At 39.3% G+C, this 26,181-nt stretch overlaps 5 protein-coding genes across 5 annotated transcripts; 4 read left to right on the forward strand and 1 right to left on the reverse strand.

Annotated features, from left to right (window-relative positions):
- The first annotated feature begins 601 nt into the window (after positions 1–601).
- On the forward strand, positions 602–7,793 carry ppardb (peroxisome proliferator-activated receptor delta b). The gene is made up of 8 exons (XM_020929921.2): positions 602–982; positions 2,029–2,392; positions 2,835–2,986; positions 3,182–3,320; positions 4,012–4,211; positions 4,962–5,168; positions 5,671–5,914; positions 6,130–7,793. Exons 2-8 carry the CDS (start codon positions 2,089–2,091, stop codon positions 6,375–6,377), a joined length of 1,494 nt encoding a protein of 497 aa, XP_020785580.1. The 5' UTR covers positions 602–982; positions 2,029–2,088; the 3' UTR covers positions 6,378–7,793.
- Positions 7,794–8,595: 802 nt separating this feature from the next.
- Positions 8,596–13,804, forward strand: mkrn4 (makorin, ring finger protein, 4). The gene is made up of 8 exons (XM_055166188.1): positions 8,596–8,742; positions 9,390–9,506; positions 9,576–9,754; positions 9,917–9,975; positions 10,217–10,458; positions 10,532–10,639; positions 12,946–13,039; positions 13,104–13,804. Exons 1-8 carry the CDS (start codon positions 8,708–8,710, stop codon positions 13,263–13,265), a joined length of 996 nt encoding a protein of 331 aa, XP_055022163.1. The 5' UTR covers positions 8,596–8,707; the 3' UTR covers positions 13,266–13,804.
- A 227-nt stretch (positions 13,805–14,031) lies between these two features.
- On the forward strand, positions 14,032–16,684 carry fance (FA complementation group E). The gene is made up of 10 exons (XM_020929940.2): positions 14,032–14,373; positions 14,615–15,179; positions 15,258–15,302; positions 15,397–15,453; positions 15,551–15,694; positions 15,768–15,891; positions 15,962–16,037; positions 16,096–16,162; positions 16,232–16,357; positions 16,430–16,684. The coding sequence occupies exons 1-10, from the start codon at positions 14,174–14,176 to the stop codon at positions 16,532–16,534; spliced, it is 1,509 nt and encodes a 502-aa protein (XP_020785599.1). The 5' UTR covers positions 14,032–14,173; the 3' UTR covers positions 16,535–16,684.
- Positions 16,685–17,470: 786 nt separating this feature from the next.
- Positions 17,471–19,543, forward strand: rpl10a (ribosomal protein L10a). Its single transcript, XM_020929642.2, has 6 exons — positions 17,471–17,563; positions 18,132–18,203; positions 18,274–18,354; positions 18,861–19,009; positions 19,096–19,268; positions 19,335–19,543. Exons 1-6 carry the CDS (start codon positions 17,559–17,561, stop codon positions 19,503–19,505), a joined length of 651 nt encoding a protein of 216 aa, XP_020785301.1. The 5' UTR covers positions 17,471–17,558; the 3' UTR covers positions 19,506–19,543.
- Positions 19,544–22,785: 3,242 nt separating this feature from the next.
- ngrn (neugrin, neurite outgrowth associated) lies at positions 22,786–24,387 on the reverse strand. The gene is given in 4 exon segments (XM_020929996.2): positions 22,786–23,397; positions 23,806–23,851; positions 23,854–23,915; positions 23,987–24,387. Coding segments are annotated over 4 exon segments (888 nt in total). The 5' UTR covers positions 24,217–24,387; the 3' UTR covers positions 22,786–22,847.
- Positions 24,388–26,181: the final 1,794 nt, after the last annotated feature.

The raw sequence follows: 26,181 nt of genomic DNA on the forward strand, positions 1-26,181 counted from the left end.
TCTGCTAGTTAGTCTTTAGTAGCATTAGACTAACTTTGTCTAATAGACTAGTTATTTAAATGCTGTTAATATCATATGGCAGACTGGGGTGCTTACCACTACTTTATAGTTTCAAGATTAGTACAAATGAGCCACGTAGGCTTTGCACAAACATTCCATTTGACTAATTCAATGCTTACCTAAAGAAACTGAAGATATTTAGTCATTTCAAAAGGCCTAGGTCCTGATTTTTCACATATTTAAATATATATTTGCTTGATTAAGACAAGTAATAATGATGCAGCTTGTTAAGTTGCAGCTGTACTCATAATTGGCCTATTAAGAATTTTTTTTGTAAGTCTTTCCCTTTTGTAATTTCATTCTAAATGGTCAGGAGATATCAATCATAAATATGATATCTCTTGCTGTGAATGCTCAATAGCATATTTAGCTGTTTGCTATCAGTAAATGCTCACGTTACACATTAAAGATACAAATAGTGTACATAATAGTTGCAGAGGGCCCTTGACTGAGGCCAAAGCAGTGTGCAGGCTCCACAGAGGGCCGTGTGTGCGTACGTGTGCGTCGGAGAGACAGGAGAGAGGGGGCGCTATGTCCATGGTCCTGGCATGTGACAGGGCAGGGAGGGGGAGCCAGCCAAAGCAAAGCAAAGCTGGGAACAACAAGGGAAACTCGGAGAAGGATTATCAGTAATAAGTCTACTTAACTGCGTGTGGTATGGCTGCCAACTCAAGTGTCTTTCTCCTGATTACATTTGTCAACTCTGCAGTTACACAATGGCCTTTTTCTATGTGAGTTGGAGTTAGCATACTGGTGTTAGCCGCTGCGGGCTAACTCGCTCCTGCTCTGGAGACTTCTAACAACTTGTCAGCAGCGTATTGATCGGGGACCACGCCGGAGATAGTTTTCTCTGATTCTGTCACCCTTTGGACGCTTTCCTCTCAGTTGAAAGCTCACGGAAGTCGCAGCAGTATTGACAGAGGTAAGCCTAGTTGGCCAGCCAGCTAGCGTTATTTAAAGGCACACTCGGGAATGTGGGTCAGCCACGCTAACAGCGGCTACTAGTACTCTCCAAGGTTAGTGCTAACCAGCTAACTCAGCTAACCGTGCCGACTCGATGAGAATCTGACACTGTTATTAAGATAGATTATGTATTTACATTTCCTTTTGTCGCATCTCAGAGACGAACTTTCAGCGGACATGGGTATAGCTTTGCCCTACTGTCAGTGCCGAAATGCACGTATCACGTTACTCTTATGCCCATATAATTCACAGACACTTTCGCAGATATTTCTGAGAACCAGTGTGACAGGTTGGCTGCACTATACAAGTCCTAACAGTCTCTTATGCTTACTGTTTTCATAAGAAATCTACTTAAAACTAAAACTTTGACTTCTGTGGAGTAAAGCATATTTTATATTGAAACAATCATGTGATTTTGGTGACATGACATGTTCTGATTTTTTGTATAATGAATACTACATTGATCTATTTGGTTCTGTGAACTTCACTTCAATTTTAATTTCTTATATTATAAATTGACATGGATCTTCGCTGCTTTCATTATGAATGGGTGAGCTCTGCATTTATGTGAGGTAGTAAAGCACAGTGGTTGTTTGTCAGGCTACATGCATGTGCAGATTAATCCACTAGGGGACCCGAGAAAAATGTAGCCCCCCCTCCTTTTTGACCCACTCCCCCACACAGGCAGAGCTCAGTGTGTACATAGTGCATGCACCCTGTCCCCTTTACGCATCCACTCAGTACAATGTGCACCCTGCCATGAACTGAGGCAAACAATAATAACAGATGTCTCCTGGCTCCAAAATTTGGCGCTTTGAGCTAATCTATCTCAAATGTTCAGACCAAACACTTTAGTCTTTTCTTTGCTAGGCAACTATTCTGTGTCTACCAATGGACTTTCAGTGTTCAGCTGAGTTTGACAGTAAGATTAGACTTTAGTCATTGTAAATGCCAGCCCAACAAAGACTTATGGTCATAAATACTTTTTTCTTATTTCTCTCTCAGTGGCGTGATGATGACTACGTGACAGGAGGAGAGGCATAGAGTGAGCTTCATAAAGGAGCCATGGAGGGGTGCAAGCAGGCTGCTTCAGAGCAGCCCAGAATAAATGGCTTCTCTGAGCCTCAGTCGCCTCAGGATACACCTGATGTGAGGTGGTCCGGGACAGAGGGAGAGTCCAGGGGCTCTGACAGCTCCGGCGGTAACAGCATGTCTGAGCTGAAGGCCAGAGACAGTGAGGATGAGGAAGATAGTGCAGGTAAAGGCCACAAAGAGGACCACAAGACGAGAGAGGAGGAGGAGGAGTCATCGCCTGATCAGGAGAGTGAACGGAGCAGACCTGTCATCAGTGCAGCATCCAGCTACACAGGTAAACCTGCTTAACGTTTTTAAAACTTTGAAAGTTTAATTTATGCTGTAGCATGTTAAGTTTTCCTGTGCGGTTGTGTCCTCTGGAATGTCACTGTGCCCACAAGGTCTCCTTTAACCTTTGTACTTGGCTCATTTCAGGATGGTGACCCCCATAAAAGGGTTTATTTTTACCACCCACATTATTATTGAGGTCATATAGACATTAATCTGCTTTAGTCAAAGCTTTTAACAAGTTTTAACGAACTGAAAAGCAAATAGCCTAAATGCTTAATATTTCTAGTTACAAATGAATGCTAAAACATTAAATAAACACATATGATTACCTGGGTTTAGGTTGTAGGTAAATAATATAATGTTGTGTTACAATGTTTGCCATAAATCTGGAATTAATTATTTAAAATATGATGAACATTTTACGTCAATATTTTTGTTTTTTGCAGATTTGTCTCATACGTCCTCACCGTCTCTGTCCGAGCAGCTGCGCCTGGGCAAAGAGGACGGAGCAGGGTCCGGTATCAGTGTGGAGTGTAAGGTCTGTGGTGACAAGGCTTCTGGTTTCCACTATGGTGTACATGCCTGTGAGGGCTGCAAGGTGAGTGGCGCTGCAGTGAGGGTACACAGGCACCACACCAAAATGAATCTGAACTACATCAGGACTAAATTAGGACTAGAACAACACTAAAGAATCAGGATTCAGAACTAAACTGGGCTTATAACCAGTACCAGAACAAACCTAAGATTCAGTCATCAAAAAGATTAAAGGGGTAAATTGTTGGGTTTTTTTCAGGGCTTTTTCCGGAGAACTGTGAGAATGAAACTAGAATATGAGCGCTGTGAACGCTCCTGCAAGATCCAGAAGAAGAATCGTAACAAGTGCCAATACTGTCGTTTTCAGAAGTGCCTGTCTTTAGGGATGTCCCACGATGGTAAGACTCAAGCACATTAAAACTAAAATGATGTACATTTCAATATGCAGGCAAGGTAACGATTAAAATATATTTTAGGTCATCACGGGTACACTGCTTGTGTAACCCCCCACTTGTCCTGATAGGGAACATGGCTAAAGCAGGTCAAATTCTGTCACCTGGACAGAATACAGGTTCACGCTTATTCAGGTAGCATATTCACATCTGACAGCACTCTGAAACCGAAGAAGCTACTTGGATGAATACACCAAGTTTCCAAATTTTGCAGATGTAAATTAGTTCCTAAACTACAATCTGGTAATGAATCTCTGATTTTATTGCTAATGTAATTGTACACCATCCTAATAAGTAAATACATGAAAATCAAGTTGACAGACTTTATTTCTCTATATGAATCAATAATGCAATTTATTATTTAAATTATATGCCCCTTCCAATATGTTTTAAATATAGTTGTATTTCCTCATGCAACTGTATTTATTATTATTATTAAAAAAGAAGAGTAAAATATCTTATTCTCAATGTATTGTTTTTCTGTTTTTTCCCTTGACACAGCTTGACTCTGCTGCTGTAGTTCAAGCTTTGCAACACTGTTCTCAAGAAAAAGAGTATTTTGGCCATAGGAGATGTGGTTCATTTTCTCTTTTCTAAACTTCTAAACTCTAAAACTAGCATGCACCTGTTTTTGCAGCAATCCGATATGGACGTATGCCTGAAGCGGAGAGGAAGAAGCTGGTGGCTGGTCTTCTGGCAGAAGAGTTGAACCTCAAACCTGGAGGCTCCGATCTCAAGACTTTAGCCAAACAAGTGAACACAGCTTACTTAAAGAACTTAAGCATGACCAAGAAGAGGGCCCGCAGCATCCTGATGGGCAAAACCAGCAGCACTTCAGTACGCTTAAATCATATGCAAAGGCAGAGATTGTTATGCAATAGGGATGTCAAACTTGCTTGCATTGACACTGTAATAATATGCCTACGTAAATTATAATTGAATTAGACCAATTAACATTAATAAGAAGTAATTCACCATATTTTTGGCACTATTAGGTGCCCTGGATTATAAGTCGCTCTGTCATAGAAGGGTCTATTTTCAAGCTTTTTTCATAAATAAACCGCACTGGACTTTAAATGAAACACAACAGTTAGATGGGTCAGTCAGACTTTGTTTGGCGCGTTCACAGTGACTCTCGGCTTTGTTCAGTTGTGGCGTGTAGGGAGGCTGCTGCGGGTGTTTTTCGTTGCGCGGTCGCTGTCTGCTCCGTGCGTGTTTGCGTGCGCTGTGGGTGGTGCGGCTTTGTAGTTTACTGAAGTCGTGCTGGGACACCCGCGTGGATTCGTGTATAGGGCGCTCTGGATTGTGGGGCGTGCAGTCGTTTTTTGATGGGGTTGGAGGCTTAAGAGCGCGCCCTATAGCCTGGAAAATACGATACATGTTTTAGGAGTGTACCTTAATTTATTCATATAATGTTGCTTCTAAAACTCCTTAAGTATGTAAGTTAAGATTATGTTTTACTTATATCCTCTAACCATCATGAATATTGTAGTAAAATTGATTCATTTTGACATCCCTATTTTATAATTGAATAGATTGTTTTGTTGTGTGAACCTGTTGACCACTTGTTTATTTTTTCTCCTTCAGCCTTTCGTGATTTATGATGTTGACACACTGTGGAAGGCGGAGAGTGGACTGGTCTGGAGCCAGTTAGTTCCAGGTGCTCCCCTGACAAAGGAGATCGGGGTCCATGTGTTTTATCGCTGTCAGTGCACTACTGTGGAGACTGTGCGGGAGCTCACAGAGTTCGCCAAGTGCATTCCTGGTTTTGTGGACCTTTTTCTCAATGATCAGGTAAATTGTATCCTGATCAATGTAAAATTACTATTAAGTTGACCTAACGAAGTGCCTAAGACCTAGGCTAAGCGATATCTATCAGCTGGAATTAAACTATGCACATTTTCTGGAGAAGGGTCCACCACCTGCTGTTTTTTTAAATTCCATTCAGGGGAACATCTCAGAAAAAAGATAACTGTCATAAAGAAAAGCAGGTTTCAGACCCTCCACCTACGTAATCATACACTGGGCCCATTTTACCATAAAAAAAATTTGCTTCCCATATTAAAAAAAAAAAAAGCAAAACATATTGGTCTTGGTCTTAAGATTTTAATGTGGCTTTATAATACCTATCCATCAGTTTCAGAGTGATGAAAAACTTAACAGTTGCCACTGAAATGAATTATTGGAAACTAAATGTATCTTTTGAATGGTCAAAATGTTGCTATAAACGATAAACCTGAAGTCCATGCCTTGAAATGTGACCAATTTTTTTTTTTACTTTTTTTTTTTTTTTTAGGTGACGTTGCTCAAGTATGGTGTACATGAGGCTATTTTTGCAATGCTTCCATCCCTTATGAACAAAGATGGACTATTGGTGGCCAACGGAAAAGGCTTTGTAACCAGGGAGTTTCTGCGGAGTTTGAGAAAGCCATTCAGTGAAATTATGGAGCCTAAATTTGAATTTGCTGTAAAATTCAACGCTCTGGAGCTCGATGACAGTGACCTGGCGCTGTTTGTCGCTGCCATTATTCTCTGTGGAGGTAAGAACAGCCTTATACACAAACAGTATGGTATTGTTCAGGTTGGTTTACTGGAACTCTCTGACCTGCAATTAGCAGTGCTTTTATGCTCAATATATATTGAACATATAATGATGGTAGTAGTAGTAGTAATAGTAAATAATAATAATAATAATAATGAAAATTAATTGTAAGTGTAATTAAGAGGGATGTCCTTGCTCTTCCTATGCTGTCAGATCGTCCTGGGCTGATGAATGTGAAACAAGTGGAGCAGAGTCAGGACAACATCCTGCAGGCGCTGGACCTCCATCTTCAGGCCAACCACTCAGACTCTCTCTACCTCTTTCCCAAACTGCTGCAGAAGATGGCTGACCTCCGGCAGCTGGTCACAGAAAACGCTCAGCTTGTCCAAAAGATCAAAAAGACTGAGTCTGAAACGTCACTTCACCCTCTTCTTCAGGAGATCTACAAAGACATGTATTAGCTTTTTCCAGCAGAGACTGCTTTTAGCAATACTGTTACAGATTTTGAACTGAATTTATAAATGAATACACTGCAACCAGTACTAGCACTGTTCCACTTAAAGGCCATGGATTTCAAAATGCTCAGATGAGACAAAGTCTGTTTGTAGGGCTAACACAACCAGTCTTCTCAGTGTTAACAGCATCTGGAATCATTTTTTGAAATTGTAGTTTCCCACAAAGGTCGCTTAACAGTGGGAATGATATGTTTTTTTTTACTAAGGCTGCTCCTATTTCTTAATAGCAAACTGACCCCAGTGTTGAGAGAGATGTTCTGCTGGTTCAAAGCAAACGATATATTTTGTTAGCACTCTCATGAATCACACACATGACCAAAAATAAACCATCAATATGTAAAGTTATAAAGTATATTGTCCCAAGGTTGTTCACTGTTCATCATAAATATACTGTAGTGTACTTGCACTCTCATTTTCTACAACACAAACTGGGCTGGCTCCAGCAAAGTAAAGCTCTGCATAGGCTACAGCTAATTGTGCTACATCTTTTCATTAAAGTTGAAACCTCAAATAACAGGTGTTGTCTTAAAGTCATGAACCTTAGTGGTAAATATATGCTGCACAGATTAAGCTGAGTCTGACACTATCAGCTTATTGCCCATTGAAGTACAAGGGACAATGTGTTTTTATGTTTATATATATTTTGACTTGCAACTTTTTAGCTTTCTAGTGTATTCAGTGTAATTATGTTATTAATTATTTGTAATTTGTGATGATCATTTTTAAGGGCAAATATGATTTATTGTACGGTTTTATGTAATGCATTTGTTTTTGTCAGATTTCTTTGGGTTGAGGTTGTACCAAATATATCATGAAAAGCTATTTTTCAAGTGAGAGATTTGGATGACCTGAAAAACATCTATTTTTTCTCAAATCAGCTTCACATCTGTATTTTCTTTCTTTTACCGTAAAACCTTTATTTTCATTTTCAGAGCTTTACAATGGCTTACTATATCTTCCAGGCCCCTATATTATGCACACTATTTCACTGTCTAAATCTGAATGGGCTGCCTCTGCACAAATTTTTAATGTCTGATGGATTTAATCTTCCTTTGTCCCTTTTCCTATCTACCTCTTGACACTGTATGATGTGTGACAATTCCCCTGTCTCATCCAATTTGCATTTTGCCTTACTTTCTGCTTTTTGGTTTATGTGCAGTGTGCCAAGTAAATAACGGTTGTGGATGGATAAAACACAAAAGTACACCAAATGTGTTTGTTAACTACCTCTTTGCCTGGTGACAGTGATGAATTTATTTACTTGTGCAGAAAACATGTTACTTGAGTATTTTAGCCACCTGTAAACAGTTTATAGATAGATAAAGTAAAGATCTCTAAACTATTAGATTCAAAAATGTGAAATTTCTCATTTTTATTTTTGCCCACTCTGATCTATTGGGTACCTTTTCCTTCTGGGGTCTTTTCAGATCAGTTAATGCAGTTGTGTATTGTGATAATAATTGTGAATGTTTTAAATGTTTTTTAGCATATATGTTACAAGGGTCTGTGTACACAAGATCTCTAATGTAGCTGACTGACCCAGTGAGTTGTAATTTGTGTCTAAATTTACAATGCTGAAACAGTCATTGCAGATAATGTAAGCTACACTGAAGTTAATCATAAACTATAAAATAATCAGAAATTCTGAAATAGATGCTACTGCAGGCAAGATGAAGGAGCATGTGACTTAGTATGTACACTAACTGACTAAATGCCTAAATAGTCTATAACAAAAAAATAACCAACAATCAAAAAAACGATGAAGTTAACATTTCTCTAAGTAGCCAATTCAGTAAGATAAAAAGAATTTTGCCTTTATACAAAAAAAAAAAATATATGCACCAATCGTAGGGTATCACGTTCATTAAATAAACCAATAATGTAATCTTGCTTTAAACTAGGGTCTAACATCGCTTCATTGTATCTGGATGATTTTCATTCATCAACCTTCCTGATTTTTCATATTGTGAAATTCTGTGATGCAGTTTCTCCTTGGAAATCGCGTTATATTTAACTTCACATTTGCCTCTAGTTGTATCCGCAGTGGAATTCAGAATGTTTTTGTTTGCAAGATTTTCACAAAGGCCCTGCACGGAGACGGGGGTGTATTTATTTAAACCGTAAATACACAGCTCATCACTAGGGAGCGTGTCTGGGTCCATGCTGCTGTACGCGCTGGTGCTGATCAATGCTGATTGGAAGAAGAGACTATTTAGATATCGCGATAAACACCACACCGAGGCGGCAAGCTCAAAACAACACCAAGGCGTTTAGAAATGGAGCGGCTCAATCGCAACGGAAGTATTTGTAGGTAAGAAAAGAGATTTTTCTGTTTATAACAATGCAATGCAAAGTGGAGATAACGTTAACGGTTGCACCAAGTTAACACGTCTGATCTGTGCAGTGGAATACAGGACTTGTTTGTAAGCGTTAAGTGGCTGCGGAGCTGTAAACTACAAACACAATGGCCCATGCTGTCTTTTTAAATGTGTGTTTTTATACCCTTGAAATCAGCGTCCGCAGACTGCAATAAAACTGTAGTTGACATATTCGTTTATATTGGTTCACGCCTCGTTTGTTTGCAGAAGTTGTCAGAAAAGCGCTTTTTTAAAAACCTGATTATGATTTAAACTTTCTCCAAATGTGTCTCTATTAGTTACTGTTACCCGATCAACCAACTACACCTTTGCCCCTAAAGACATGTGAATGTACCTTCTCGCAAAGTTCACAATCTTTGTTTTACTCAGTTGGTCATTTTCGTTGTACGTGAACTCCTAAAGATCTTCCAACTGTGTTTAACACGTTGCCTAATTTACGTTGTCTAATTTAGTCCTTCAAAGAGCAGCAACAGACGTCAAATCTAATATTTGTAAATCTATACCACTACCCTTGGCACATCTGTTTGCGGGTGTTTTTTTTTTTTTTATATTACGCTTAATTCTGCATCCTTTCTCGCAGGCGTTTCCTCAGTGGTAATTGTATTTATGGTGATGGATGCCGATTTCGACATGTAAGACCAACTCAAATGTGTAGGCACTTTCTGAAAGGGGACTGCTGGTTTGGTGACCGCTGCAAGTAAGTTGAGAGAGTGGTTGCATTTTAAACACAGATTTGCTATTATTATTTTTGTTTTCCTCTTAAAAGGTTTCTTCATGTTTTTCCATCTGGAGGAAGACTCTCGTTCTTCTCCTCTGTGGCCCCTGGTCTCTCAGAGAGGAGTGTATCTGAGCACACAGTGGTACAGGCAGACAGTCATGGACCAAACACTTCTTCAAATCAGGCCAGCAATGTGGCAATGAACACAATCGAAGCCCATTCACTAGGTATAGTACATAAATGCTTATTTTTCAAATGTCTGTATTTATCAGCTGTCTATTTTTAATTTAATTTTAGTATGTAATTATTGTTATCCACCCTGTAACACTTGGAATATTCATACAATCACACCTGGAAGTGTCATGCTTTTCTTATGGTTTATTCTGCAGAAAGACGATTCAGACAGATGGATTTAGCACAAAGTTCAGAAACTGGAAGATTGTTGCAGGTTTGGTTTTTTTTGTTATTTTTTACAGTCACATAAATATGGGTGCAGGTTAAGTTTAAAGCTATGAGAATTCACTCAGGGACTCAGAGTGGACTCACTAAATTAATGAGATGATTTGGACTTGGATGAGGACCCAAAAAAATCATGACATGGCTACAACCCTGTTAAAATTATTTTAATTTGAAGGCTTTGGCTACTCTACCCATCTGGGGTTAATAGATATTTTGTTTCCTCACCCCAGAGAAATGTTCCAAATGAGGAAATGGAAGGTGCTACAGCTGGTCCTTCACAATCTGCAGACAGGGCTCAAGCCATTCTCCGCAGTAAAGACATGTCCTGTGGAATCTGTATGGATAAGATTTTTGAAAAGCGAGAACTGGGCGAACGCAGGTTTGGCATCTTGCCAAACTGCAATCATACATTTTGTTTAAAATGTATTAAAACCTGGAGGAAGACGAGACGGCTTTCACCCGATGTTGTCAAGTGAGTATCAAAGATAAAAGATAGCTCCACTTCATGAACCTTTTGTAATGCGTTGTTTTGTTTGTTCTTATAGGAGTTGTCCCCAGTGCAGAGTGAAATCTGGATTTTATGTGCCACACGACTACTGGGTTGAAGGACAAGAAAAAGAATCCTTAATTGCTGCTTTCAAAAACAAGTTTAGGTAAATAAACGTGCAACAAACTTCAGTTGAAGCTTTCACTGAAATGAATGCACAGCTTTGGCAGCCCATTTCCTATCATTTTGTGATCCATAAATATTGTTCACTTAGAACAGGGGTGTCAAAGTAATTTTGGTCCGGGGGCCATATCCAACCTACAGAAAACTCATGTCATATAAACCCCAAAAATACAATAAGTTCAAATATTTGTGCAGAGAAACACAAATCTATTACAGAAATCTATTTTAATTGATGAACTCTTTCTTTGACAAAATATTATAATATTATGAACAACCTGAAACTTTAAGAAAAATGCAATTTCAACACAATGTTTTAACTAGTGCTGTCATGCGATAAAAAAAAATTGAGAGATTAATTAATTATGATCTGTAATTAATTAATCTAATTAATCTGTTTTTAATCTCACCTAAAAATTGCTGAGAAAAGCCTTCAATTTGAGGTATTTTCATTTAAATTCATTATTACATTATTGTGGCAGATCAAAAGACTGATATAGAACAAAAAAGTGACTTTATTGTCATTTATTGTTCAACAAATCTCTTCAAATTGGCTGTTGAGCCCAAGTCTCCATGAATAAGAAACTGTTTGCTGTAAAGTAGCAAAGACTAGGAAATCTGAATATAATAACTTTTGTCTACTTAAAGACAATAAAAAGTCCAGTCTTTCCTTAACCATATTAAAAATATTATTGATAGGGAAATGTTTTATATATGAGATCACTGGTTTTAGTCCTTGTTTTAGTCCTGGTTTAGACCTGCTTTAGTCCTGGAATGGGTTGGTCCTGGTTTTAGTCCTGGTTTTAGTCCTGGTTTAGTCCTGGTTTAGTCCTGGTTTAGTCCTGGTTTAGTCCTGGTTTAGTCCTGGTTTAGTCCTGGTTTAGTCCTGGTTTAGTCCTGGTTTTAGTCTTGGTGTTAGTTCTGGTTTAGAGGCGCACAGGAGGAAGCACGGTTTACGCAGCGTACGCGAGAAAACGTACGCGGCGCACCGGAGGACCGCGATGTCCGCGCAGTAACTACGGAAGGAAACGTGCTCCGTGCGTTCTCAGGTTAATGACGATGATGAAGGTGTGTGTGTGTGTGTGTTTGTGTGTGTTTGTGTGTGTTGTGTGTGTTTGTTTGTGTGTGTTTGTGTGTGTTTGTGTGTGTTTGTGTGCGTGTCTCCTCATGTGGCAGGTCACTATAGGACAGTAGTGCAGACATCATGAGCCTATGCAGGTTGTTTTCACCAGTGACATTTAAGTTGTAGGCGATTTAATATTTGTTATTTTCTTTTATATTTCACGTCGGGAGAATAATTTCCAAGACACGAATGCGTTTTTACCTGCTGACTCTGTTCTATTGGCTCTTCGACCTCGTCCATTGTGCGACTGACGCCACCGACGTTAACATGACGTTTACATCGCTCTTACTGCGTGCGTTTTGTGTGGGTTTCCGGCAATGAGTGGAATTACCTAAATAAAAGAAATTTATAAATGTGTTTTTTTTGTGTATGTGTTGTCCCAACAACACATAAAAACAGGTTTTATAATAAAGCAACTCCCATACAGAAACGGTAAAGTTAGAGATTAAAAATGAGATTAACGCGATTAAAAAACATAACGCGCTAAATATGACTGTAATTAATTAATCGCAATTAACGCGATAATTTGACACCCCTAGTTTTAACATGAACTTGTCTGTATACAGGAATAAGTCAATTTTTCTTGTAAAATCCTGCACTCGCCTCCACTTTTCTCATTTTGGACATTTTGCTGATGAGGGTGTCACGGTCAACAGTCAAAACGATCGTCCTTTAAGAGCGTTTGGGAAGAGACAAGTCTTCATTTGTGCTGCTCTGGTGGGAGGGGCCACGTACAGAGACGCTGGAGATGCTGCTGTGATAAACACCGCAGAAAATTAACAATATTTTAATAGAACATATAATTAAAATATTTTGGTAGAAAATCAGCCGAGGGCCACATTAAAGGTCTTGGAGGGCTGGATCTGGCCCCCGGGCCGTATGTTTGACACCTGTGACTTAGAAGATGGAATTCAGCTCAGGATTGAACGTTCTGGTTCACTGTTAATGCATAAATCACATCTTTGTGTCAGAAAACTTTTGAAAAAATTCCATGATTTAGTTTTTATCATCTGCATATGCTTGCTTATAATTTATAATAATCTTTATACATCACAAAATACAAATGCATGAAAGCAATGTGATTATTTATGTGCTATGTTTTTTTGTTAAATTAAGTTTACCCTGAAACTCATTCATGTTTTTTTTTTTTCCCCTCATTTAATTCACAGCAAGAAAACATGTGATTTCTATCTGCGACAAGGCCGTTGCCCATTTAAATCTGACTGTCTCTACCGTCATGATAAAAAGTTGCCACCACATGAGGTAAAGTTTGTGTTTTACCAATAATGCTTTCCCAGTGGAGGATAAATAATCTTATGTTTTACAGATTTCTGAGGACACGGACGACTTGTACACTTCAGATGTGCTCAACCTTTTATTAGCCATGGCTCTTATAGACAGCGATGATGAGGACGATGATTATGATGAGGAGTTTAACATCTTTGACATGCCATTATATTTGATTCGAGAGCACGTTCTTCACCCTTAGGATTTTTTGACTGCCCAAACTATATAGCATTAATTTAGCTAATTTTCCTTTTTATACAATTTATTAAGGCTGAACATGGCTAGCTTAAGTTGGGTGTGTTGAAGTTTCAAGACATACTTAGAATGGAGAATGATTTTTTTTTTAGACAGACTCAAGAGTTCTTTTGTCCCAGCAGTGAGATTACTGTTATGGTCTAGTTTCAACACACAACTTCTTTGTAGAGTTGCTATCTTCCTTGTTAATATGAAAATTGTTCAAAGAGGAAAAGTGGTTGAATTTGTGCTGCTTAACAAATTTTTTTTACCCCCATCCCTGCCCAAGTACTTCAAATGTGTTGCACATTGTAATTTCCCCTAGCATTGTCAGTTAGTGCTCTTATCTGAACCTCTGCCCTAGCATATTTGCACCATATTTGATATTTTAACATTGTGTGGCTGGTATGTTTATTGCTCCACAAATCAAAGAATAATATTTACATGTTAGACTTTTATTTCTTTTAAACAAGCTGTACTTGTACACAGAAAATAAACATGCTTCACTGAAAAGTCTTCTGCTTCTTGTCTTTGCACAAATGTGTTGCCAATGACAATTTTACTTTTACTGTCCACCTAGTCTGATATCAATTTATACAAAATATAAAGACAAAGTATTTTGTTTTTTTGTTGTTTCTTTTTACAAATTGACAGCTTTGCCAAAGCCCATTCATTTTTGGACCGGTTGTATATATATTTTTTCTTATTTCACACCAAAAGGGGGCGCAGCAAGTCTTTGGATAAATGATTATGTGAAGAAGAAGCTAATGTAACCCGTAGCGGTGGGTTAGTCCATGATGGCGTTTATGGATTCAGTTTTCTCAGACTAGTGCTGTGAAGCATGACTGCTTTAAGTGAACCGTGATTTCCTTCAGCATGCTTGTGGACCGCCTTGACGGGCAGTGGAGGCTGCTGGTGCGTGCTCTGCTCTCCGGGGACCATGGCGTTCACCGAGCTCTGGAGGTTTTCCACAAACAGCAGCGGGCAAACTCCGACACCTCTTTGGATCACTTTATACAGGCGCTATGTGAAGACGAGGTCACCTGTGCACTGCCCGAAGAACGCCCAGTCATTCTGTGAGTTATGGGAATGAATATGAAATGAATGCCCTCCCTTTTGTAAGTGGTTATTGGTAGATCTCAAAGTGTTCACCTTATTACCATTGTAACAAGTGGCACTTTTTACTGTAATGAATGACCACAAAACTATAAGCATTAAATGTATTTAATTTATTAGTTTGACACTTTAAAACTTAATCATAACTTGATCTAAACAATCCATAATTATCTATTTTTATCTAATTTGCTTTTTCTGCAGTAAACCATTGGTATGTCTCTTCCCAAGTTTATTTAAACAAAACCTTCTGGCTTTTGTTTATCACCTTCATCATGTTCTACTTCAGTCCACTGTCAGTCATCTGCTGGACTGCATCAAACAGGACTGTCCAAAGTCATGGGTCACATCTTTGGTCACACAGTTGGAAAGACAACTTAACATTGACAAGGAGAGGCCTCTGTTTAGTGCACAGTGTGGTCAAAGTCTCACAAAGCTAGTTCATCAACTCCCCAGAAGTGATAAAGCTGGAGGATGGGCCAGCTACTTCAATTTTATCTCAACTGCATCTCAGTCTGGTTCAACTTTAACTCAAGTTGCATCACAGAGAAAAAGAAAGAGCAGTGATGTTTACCAGGACTCGGACAGTGAGCAAATCAGTCAACAGAATAAACGCATGCGAATAGATCTTTGTGTTGGTGAATATGTGGGGACACAAGAACTAAGTAAGAAAGAGAAAACCCCGGATGCTCCTGAGGCTGTGATATCATCCGAGCCAATAGACCCACCACCTCATGCCCTCCATGACACCCTGCCTGAGAACATAAAGGTAAGAAAACAAGACACTAGACCAACACATCATTTTCCAATGGAAATAATGTATCTGTCCTTATTGTATATTTTTTAGGTAGCTGTTTTGCAGTTGAAAGACTTACTAGAGAGCAACTCAGAGGTAAGAGGAAATGCCTGTCACTAAACAAATCAAATTTTTGAGACATTAGACATGTTTGAGTACTGTGTTATAATCCTTTGTTGTGTTTTTGCAGTGGGACGAGGGCTCTTCAGATGTGGTGAAAATCCTCAATGACTGTGATCCTGCTCAGGTAAAATTGTGGTTTAACATGGTAGTTCCTATTTGACCAACATATATTAGTTTGATTTTCCATTGCAAAATAATTTTCAGTTTTGTTTTTTTTTCAGCTGGAGATGGTCTATAGCACATTAAATTTACCAAAGATACCTGAACACGTTCTACCAAAACTATGCAGCAGTGTTTTGGCTCTCTCTCCTGATCTTAGTTTTAGCACTGCGACTACATTTATTAGGAGTCTCCTACTCGAGAAGGTACTATTAATTACTTAACACAACTTTAAAGGTAAGATATTAAAATTATTACATGCATTGTTGAAACCTACAGATCGTTTCATTGTCTGAACCAGCCTCAAGATGTTTGGTTACAACAGTTACATCATTGTGCAGTCGCTACCCCAGACCAATGTGCCATGCTTTATTTGAGCATGTTTTAGAGGACAAAAACATAGGTGAGTGAATAGTCAGTAAATATTTTTCGCATTATGCATAAAAATGCTAATTACCTTTGTTCATTATCAGGGAATTTACAAGCTGACCTGTTGAACAAACTGGTTGAGGGTTGTTTGGATTCCCATTACAGACTCCTAGTTCTTCAGTAAGCATTTATCATTGTGTTCATTTTATGGGAGTGTATTTATTTATTTTTTTTAAAGGATGACTTGCAAAGTACAGTGGACTGAAGCGGTGCTATCCATTATACACTGCTTACTGGACTCCAAGGTAAAACAATTTTTCACTCTCGCTTTCTATAAAATGCCATTATTGTAACTTTTGGTTTCTTTATTTTAGTTGGATATCAATGAAGATTTGTTTACACAATTTACTGAACACCTCATGAGCCAATCTTATGAACTGATTAAATCTGTGAAGTTTGCAAAAATGTTCCTCACCGTACTCACCAAATACAGCAGTAGTGTAAGTAACAAATGCAAAGGACTGAATGTATTTGATTAACACCGCACTAAATATTGATCATGTCATTTACAGATAAATGCTGCCCACAAACATACACTGTCCAACTGCCTGATGCTCAATGATACCTTCCTTAAAAAGTCTCTTCAAGCTGCTTTAAAAAGAATTACACACACATGAGTAAGCACTGGAAAACCAAATAAACTGCAACAGTGCAGGTTATTATTAATTTCACAACATTATTATTTATTATTAAACATTTCTAAATGTTTTTGTCAGTATTAAATATCAGTGTTTTTGACTTCTTATAAATACATTTTCCATGTCAAAGTGAAGTTTCAGGGTTTTTTTTTCTTTACAACCTTCCATGTCAAACACACACGTTATTTTTCCACCATACCGCTGCTATATAAAACATTTAGCATCCCTTCTCTTTCTTCTGAAACTGGATTTTGGCCTTTGGATGTCTTTAGTATTTAAATCAATCTTTACTACTTTAGCTACTTTTGTAAATAAATTGTCTAAAATCTTGACCAATCTCTCAAAAACTTTGTAGTAGGTGTAGGTGCTCTGTTATCCACCTGTTGTTGATGCATTTGTGCAGCACACACATTTATTTCACTATACCGCTTTGTAAGCCTTTGTTATCATGACAAACCCTTTCTGTCCATGACCCTGTAATAGCTCTCTCATGACATGTTGGTTGTCGTTGAAACAAGAAACCATGTTAAGCTGCGCAAACACACCATCCATACTGTTGTTGTGTTCATGACCAAGACACTACAGCATGCCTCCAGTCTGTGTACACTGGTGTGCATTACTTCATCATTTTACCACTTAATGTGCTGATATATACGAGGAATTGTCTTGAAAGGCTTCCTTCTGGCTCTTGTACTGAATTATATGAATGTGATAGGCCCATAGGGGTTCAGAGACTTAAATAGACAACATTGACTAAACTACTACAAATACAGTTTTTTTCCCCCTAAATACTTAAATAATAAATACAAATATTTAATAATTATTTGCCATGAAGTCGTTGTTTTTGAAACAAGCAAACAAACAAAAAAAAGTATGTAGTATGTATATATACAATAGTATTTGGCGCAGTTTATCGACGTCACGCCAGGCAGTCTTTATTTTGCGTAGCTTCCGGTCGAATTTCCTTTTTCATCGTAGCCCACGAGAGGGACGAGCTGCAAAGATGAGGTTAGACTATAATTATTTGAGTTTCGACTTAATTCAGCTATTTTCTTTTACCTTTAATTGACCTATAAGCTTAATAGAACTGTAATAGCACTTAATTTTCAGCTTGTGTCGTCATGATAAGGATTTTAAGCGTTTAACAAGCGTTGGGGCTTGTGCCGAGACCGGTTCATGGCGGGTCTTGAATCCCATGCTAACTTTACAATCAATCCAGTCTCATCCAGCTACCCACAGGCATCTATCGTTCTCGAGAATTGTTGTATGTGATCCCAAATGGTCCTATTATCCATGGATCTTCATATTTTAATGGTTTTATGTATATAATTTGAATTAACATTTGCGGATGAGTTGGCTTATAACAGCGAAACCTTCTCATTGACACCTCCAATAAAAATTTAATTATCCATTAACATTGCTTATTTTCCTTTCCTTTTTTTGCATTTCGTTGCTGTGCTGTAGAAGTTCATTGTCGAATCCAGCCTAGTTTAAATGGCATTAGTCTTCTGAAAGCCTATGATTTGTAAAGTTAAAAAACTGGCAATGTAACAAGTACTCGTGTATATTTTAACAGTAAGGTCTCCAGAGATACTTTGTATGAAGCTGTAAGGGAGGTTCTGCAGGGCTCACAGGCCAAGCCACGAAAGTAAGTGCTCCTAAAGTAAATGAAAAATCTGTAAATGTGCATCATTTTAAAAATGTTAACACTTTTTTAGATTTGTGGAGTCAGTGGAGCTTCAAATCAGCCTGAAAAACTATGATCCTCAGAAGGACAAGCGTTTCTCCGGCACTGTCAGGTTCGACTTTTTACTGTCTCACCCATCCTTTTCCTTGTCTACACCATTTCCTGTCTGTCTCTCATTGGCTCAAATTCTAAATTAAATTGGTACAGATGGTCAGATGTAGACTTGGAGAAGTACTTTGGGTAGTCTGACCGAGCTGACCTAGTCTGATCTGGGCAGTGAAGCAGGCGGACCCCTACCCTGGGTCTTAAAACATGAGGGAAGGTTTTGGATGACTGAGCTTTCTCGTTCATGTCTCCAAGCCGAACAATGTTGCGTAAAGGTACAGTTGAGGTCATCTGGACACCAGCCATGGTAACTGTATGGGTAAGGTTCTTTCTGTTACAAAGTAAAACGGAGGTGGGTGGCAGAGTTTTGTACTAAAGAATCTTCTGAAAATCTGTTTCTCCCATTTGCAATTGAAATTTAATTAAGACTGGGAATCACTGTCTTCTCTGCCAACTGTCTCTTACGATTTGTAATAGTTTGATGGTGATACTAAAAGTAAAGTTTTATTGTAGGCTGAAGTGTCTGCCCAGACCAAAGTTCTCAGTTTGTGTTTTGGGAGACCAGCAGCACTGTGATGAGGCCAAAGCTGCTGACCTGCCACACATGGACATTGAGGCGCTTAAGAAGCTCAACAAGAACAAAAAGCTGGTCAAGAAACTTGGTGCGCAACATTATTTAAATTTTTATTCAACTTTTAGGAAGGACTCTAAACTGAAGTTTTTTTTGGGTTTTTTTTCCCCTCCATAGCCAAGAAGTATGATGCCTTCCTGGCTTCAGAGTCTCTGATCAAGCAGATCCCTCGTATCCTGGGTCCTGGGCTGAACAAGGCTGGCAAGTTCCCCTCCCTCCTCACCCATAATGAGAACCTGAACACCAAAGTAGATGAGGTCAAGTCCACAATTAAATTCCAGATGAAGAAGGTAATTTAAAAACGAGCAACTTTGACACTTTATTTTCCCTTAAACTAACCCACTAAATTCTTCTAGGTGTTGTGTCTGGCTGTGGCTGTTGGACACATTAAAATGACAGAGGATGAGCTGGTGTACAACATCCACCTCGCAGTTAACTTCCTGGTGTCACTGCTCAAGAAAAATTGGCAGAATGTGCGTGCCCTTTACATCAAGAGCACAATGGGCAAACCACAGCGTCTCTACTAGACATGCTTTCTTCTAATAAAATGTGGATGAGTTCAAAAGTCCTGTCTGGTCTTTTAAGTGCTTTTTAATTGATAATATGCTTATATCTACATTGATGCAGGTAAATTTTTTTGGATTTGTAATGAGCCATGTCCTGAAGGGCAATTTTGAATACCTAAGTAACATGCAAAACATTTTTCTGTAAGAGCAGTCTTAAAATATAGTAATTGGTCATAAGTTGTTATATCAAGGGGAGGGACAATAGTTTGTCTTTAATGCTGTAAAGGAAGTGCAGCAAAAAACTAATGCATCCTGCATCTGTATTCAATTCCTTGTCCCCTGACAACACTAGGGTGAATAAATGGAGTGTAATTTTAAACTTCTACTCTTATAGTTCTAGCTCAGGGGTCGGCAACCTGCGGCTCCGGAGCCGCATGTGGCTCTTTAGCACTCTCCTAGTGGCTCCCTGGAGCTTTTTCAAAAATGAGTGAAAATGGAAAAGGAATGCATTTTTTGGTTGTTTTAATGTGGTTTCGTTAGGGGTAAAACCCTCATTCATCTCTGGTCATGGATCTGATCCATCAGCTGTGTGCAAATGAAACACATGAAACAAATAGATGAGCTGAAGCGGGGGTGGTGTCCGGTGCCTCCACCTGAGAAGCGCTTTCCCCGAAAAAGCGAAAAAAACATGTGCGCAGACGGACGCTCAGAACAACATATAACAAACCAAACGGGATTCACGCTTCTGTCCGGATGCTTTGCACCCCTCGGAACCAGCCGAGCGCGGAGGACCAGAGCAGCCCGGACCTGTGGTCCACAGCGCATTCTCGCTTTTCCCGCACGGAATCAGCGCACAGATGACTGCACTGAAGCACTCGGACCCAGTGCTTTGCGTGCCCAGATATGGAACCAGGACATGGAGGACGAAGCCCCCGGATAATCTGACCAACACTGGACCCCCAGCCCTGTCTTGAGTGGCTGCGCGCTGACTGCTCCCGTGTGTTTAGTGCTGCTGCCCGACCTCAGAGCTTCTACTCCGGGCTGATGTTGCGTACAAAGTTCTACATGCTGCTGTTTTCTGAGTGCTCCTATGCACGATCAGAAGAAATGCGACTGCTGCTCTGAATACTTCCATCATCGTCGTCAAAGCAACAGGTAAACGTCGGTCGCACTTTCAGCGCGTCAGCTCCTAAAACTCCGTTTATTTTAGTTTACACGCAAACATGAAACCGGAGTTTTCCAAAATCTCCACTCTAGCCGGAGTTTTTAGAAATATTCGTTTTCAGAGGCGAATTCTCCGTTTGTGTGTAAACGATGTGAACAAACGAAGGGAAATGTCTGTTTTTAAAAATACCCGTGTACGTGTTAACGGGGCCTAAATGACAAATGAATAAACACTAACCACCTGATTTCAGTGGCTACAGACGGAGCAGCGAGTATGAGAGGGTCACAAAAGGGGTTTGTGTATCATGAATTCTCATTTTGTATTTGTAGCCTACTTAGTCATTTTAATAGTCGGTTTATAAATTTACTGACAGCCTGTGTTGCCTTCATATTAGGCTTATATAAGGCTTTTAATTTTTTGCGGCTCCAGGCAGGCATGGTTTTTGTTTTTTTGGGCCAATATGGCTCTTTGAACATTTTGGGTTGCCGACCCCTGTTCTAGCTGATTGGCTACATTCTAAGTTTAGTAAATGAGTACAGCAAGTTTCACCTCGTTGCATAGTTGTCTGCTGATACCCTAAGAGTGAAATTGCAGTGTGCAATTTAGGCACTAGGTGGCAGTAGAGACGTGCCCACTGCACACAAGAATCATTTGACAGAAGAAATTAGTTTGCGCTAAAGTGTCTGAAAACAGACAGGGGACAGCCGCACAGGGATCCATCACTTTCTTCAGTTGTTCGGCAGTGTTTACATGCGCAGACCGCCACAACGTGAGAGAGAGCTAACGTGAGAGCTAGAGCGATAAGTATATAAGCTTGTATAAGATACATAAGAATATCCCCTTGGCTTTGTGGTAAAGGCAATGTCTTCATCGTCGGTGTCGTAATCAGACATATTGTCGCTAACAAGTAGTAAACAAAGTGAACCAGGCACGGCTGTCACCTGTGGGTAGCGCGCAGTGATACGAAAGGAAAGAAAATAGTGCCAAGCGATTATAAGGTCTGAGTTTTTGGAGGACGATGGTTTTGTGATGCAAATATATCACTCTTTTGAACACATATTGTTTTGAGAAGAAAAACGCTTTATTTTACTGTCCCTTGCCAACTTGCCGGACTACTTTCATCAGCACCGAAAACGGCCAGAGTTTCAGCTCACCGGACGCTGTCGGGGGTTAAAGTCAGTGTGGATGCACGACATTGCTCACGGGGATGCCATACAGATTCATGTCAAAAAACCCAAACTATCCCTTTAACCTAACCGACTCGTTGCATCATCTTGAAATGATGACGGTTCATTCAAAAGTCTTTTTCAAGCACAGCAGTCTATTGGCATCTTTTATATGAACGGGTCTGTCTGTGAGGTGTCATCTTTGACATAGTTGTACTTTCTGTTCTTCCATAATAAAACACTGTGCAACACCACACAAAGTATACTATTTGTGTTACTTTGTTTTGTACTGGTTTCAAGTGTGTAGACTGTATAACGAAGTACAGTATCCAGTCTATGGGTGCAACATCTAACCTGTACCACAAGACACCGATGCTTTGATTCAGTTCCAATTTATTTATTGATTTACTTCACACTGCTACCGACATCTGGAGCTGGAAAAAAGAAAAGGCTATAAGGTAAAATAAAAAAAATAAAAAAAGATCACTTCTGAAATATTTAATTACGTGGAAATATCACCCAGGGTGCCCAGGAGTTAGCTTATTTCTGTGGGAAAACACTTTTACAATTGCTGTAAAAGATAACTAACCTAACCCCAGTGACTACATATTGCCCATGACCACAACAGTATGCTAAAGCAGTTTGATTCCTGTGAACTTTTAACCATGACAATGTTGCGGACGCTTTTATTGTATTTACTGCGCCTTAGTAAGCATACCTTTGCTCCCAAAAAGGCTTCACCAATAAGGCCCGATTTTTTTTCACGTACGTCAAATTGGCGTTTTGTCCGTGCAAACTCTTTCTAAAACGAGGCCTCACGCTTGGCCTTGCTTAGCTTGAGATCTGATGAGATCAGGCTTTGGCAAGGAGGGTGAGTATGGTGTATGATTCAAGACGTAAAGGACTTTGTATTGCATGTAGTACAAAAATGCTTTATGATTCAAACTGTAGGCATATTAATGGTCAAAACAGATTTATAGAATAAGATTTATTTTTGAAACTTGAAATATAATATGAAAAAATAGAATACATTCAGATTCTGTACAAAAAGTTCCCATCTCCATCAAAAAACTCATTACCATCTTTGACAACAGGAGTAGACTTTACAGTTGTCATCAACTCTTCGATGTTGTCCTCTGATAAAACCTGTCCATCCCAGTCCTCTTCCTCATCTTCCTCCTCCCTGCTGCTTTTCATTGAATGTTTTTCCTTTAGTGATATATCCGTGGAATGTTTGGTGATTTCTGAAAATGGCTGTTTGGTCACAAAAGGATTTGGTTCAGTTTGAGCTATCATATTTTGATGCACGGCAGGAACCACTGCACTGTCTCCCTTCCCTAATGCGAGTACTTCCTGTGTGCCACTGGAAGGCACTCTTCCTTTTTCCTGCTCCACTCGGGCTCTTGAAGGCAACGCCTGCTGTTTGAGTTTCACCAGAACTTGCATGTCCTGCTTAGCTTTTCGTTCAGGTGTTGGTACATATTTGCTCCAAAGCACTCTGAGGATGACATCTTTGCTTACTGAGAATCCCTCTGCCAGACGATCCGCAGTCCACTCCTCTGGCTGCGCTTGCTTCAGATATCTAAAAGGATAAAACTATCAACCAAAGACACCACTTTCTACCAAAATTTAGATTACAAAATGTTTAATATAACAAGATTAAATTGTGACATCTCTTTCACTATGATGCAGTGCAGAAAACAATGGAATTCTCAAATGATCATGAAGTAAGCCACTTTGGTAGCCACAGTTGCAGTGGGGCAGCCTGGCTGATGCAGGGCTGAGAATCTACATCTACAGCCCCTCCAGTCAGAATTACACATTAATATAGGTAAAAATTTTATATATGAAGTGCCATGTGGTGCTGACATATGGCACAGGTTAGAGGAAGGTGAAGAAATTCTGATAAAGCTAATTTCAGGTAGGTAGTTTAGATATTTCCATCTATTCATTTATTTCACAACTAATAAACAGTTGTAGGTCTCCCTACCTGATTTCTTCAATAGCTTCCCATGTTAGCTTTCTCTCTGGTGGTCACTAGGAGTCATCTTCCTCCTTAGGATGTGATACTTCACGGTCTTCTGTCGCTTCACCTCATTACTATTAAAGAGAAAGCAAATTTAAGGTATGAATGAAATAAAGATATACAAAGGGGTTACTGCGATTCTTACTTTACTACGCGTTGGATCTTTCCCTCTACATCCTCCAGCTCGTCCTCCTCATTTGATATCTCATCTCGGTATCTCCTCGGGGCTCGTTGACTGCCACGGGGCCAGGGCTGGCTATTTGGCCCTTTACTAATGAATCTACAGCGGGTTGAAGTGACTGTAGAGTGCAATGACAGAGCACCAGTCCTGGCGCTGAAGAGCACCAAGGACAGCAGCTGCGCAGGCCGAGACATAAGCCTAAAGGTTTGGTGCTATTTAGGGCTACTAAACATTACCCACAAACCGTACAAACACGTTTTAACGTTTAACAAATCAAACAAGCAAAATGAAACCGTCAAAGGCACACACAACAGATGTCAACAACAAAACATGTGCCAAACACCAAAGTGCTGCCTCCTAGCGGAAGGGAGTAAAACAAGAGCAAATGACAGTCAAGGTAATAAATTATAAATCTGAGGATACGCTTTGTGTAATCTAACAATATCTGATAAATACATTATAAATAACGAGTAGAAATTGTTGCAAAGGTACGTACAGCCATTACAATGTTCTAGACAAAAACAAACAAACAAACAAACAAACAAAAACAAAAAAAAACATATCCCATCCCAAACTTTGACTAGACTATCATCTCTTAAATGTTGTCCTGTCCATCCTAGCACTGTATCTTTGAGTACTTTGAGTTGTTGTCCTTGTGGGGACATATTAGGAGTGTTAAGTGATTTCTCATTTAGTGTTTTCATAGTCACATCAGTTCAGCCCTTTTCTTTTTTTGTATAAGAATTTAAAGTAAAGGAGCAGGTGTGTGAAAACTGTTGTTGCGATAACCTGTTAACATTTTTTCAGAAGTGTTTTTTTTTATATATATGTATATAAATAGTGGTACAAGCTACACATTTTAAACTACTAGACAAAATAGATTCTACTAGATGCAGTAACCAGGCTAAACGCTGACCTCTGGTGGACATTTCTTGCACTGCTGTCATTAGGTAGCCCCGCAGCTGCGCACAAGGGCACTGCGCACCTCCTCCCAGCCGCTGTTGTTTCATTTGCGCCATTTTGTCCGCTCACTTTGTTGATTGGGCTTTGGCGAGCTGCACTGGAGCCAATCAGAGGGATACCGGACAGCATAGACACGGTAAGGCAGACCCGATTGAAGGCATTGGTAGTTGTTGTCAGCACGGATTGGTTTGTCAGGGACCAACCAAATTACTAACTGCGCTAAATGCAAAAGTCCTAGGACAGTCTGATTTGGGACGCCGTGGAAATAAACTCATGTCTCTAATGTCTGCTCGGCCACGAAACACGATCTGTGCCGCTCGACAAGCCGTGCTAATGTTAGCTGTTAGCCCAAATATATCTTCTCAAACAAAGGACTTGCCCGCGTTTGGCACTGGGATTTCGCTAAAACACATCGGGCAGAACAAATCCCGTACAAACATTGTCCATTCTCATGAAAATGAACCTAAAATGGTGTGTTGCATTTAATCATGTGTTTCTTTCTTTTGTGTTTTGGGAGATTACCACGCTTTACAAACACTAGCCCCACGCCATGCTAGCCTGTACCTTCTTGCATTAAACAAATAAGCAGTATTAATTCCTGGTTGCAGCATGGTTATAGGCGCTCATATAGGCCTCATGCTTTAGCCTTATAATGTCTTAAAGGCTATTTGTACTCATCCTAATGAATATATAGAGATCTGTTGGAAACCATATAATAAGTGGTTTATACTCACACCCATTTGCAAAAAAAAAAAAAAAAAAAATGTAGCTGACGTTGTAGGCTACAGCGCTGTATAAATCCAGGCTCAGAACAGTTCTGTTTGCTGTGCATGTGACTGAAAGGTTTTCATTCAGCATTCTTCTCTTTCTTTTTAATTTTATGATAATTATTTATGTTTTGATTTGTTTGTATTGAGAGTTTAATGCATTTCTTATTCTGTAAAGCACTTTGAATTACTTTGTGTATGAATTGTGCTAAACAAATAAGCTTGACTTGCCATGTGAATTGAAAATAGGCTAGTTACAAATGCCTATTTTGATTTGTTGTCTGGTATCAAATTGCTCAAGTTAAAGTACTTGTGGATTGTTATGACAATATGAACAATATTACTAAATGCGCAACAATGCTAAAGTCATTTCACCAAATAAATGCTGCCATATTAATTTTATTAATTTCTTTTGTGTAGACAGAGTTG

This window comes from Boleophthalmus pectinirostris, unplaced genomic scaffold, assembly GCF_026225935.1.
Source record: "Boleophthalmus pectinirostris isolate CB_2022bp ecotype Guang Dong unplaced genomic scaffold, ASM2622593v1 HiC_scaffold_8, whole genome shotgun sequence".
In the NCBI taxonomy this organism is placed as follows: Eukaryota; Metazoa; Chordata; class Actinopteri; order Gobiiformes; family Gobiidae; genus Boleophthalmus; species Boleophthalmus pectinirostris.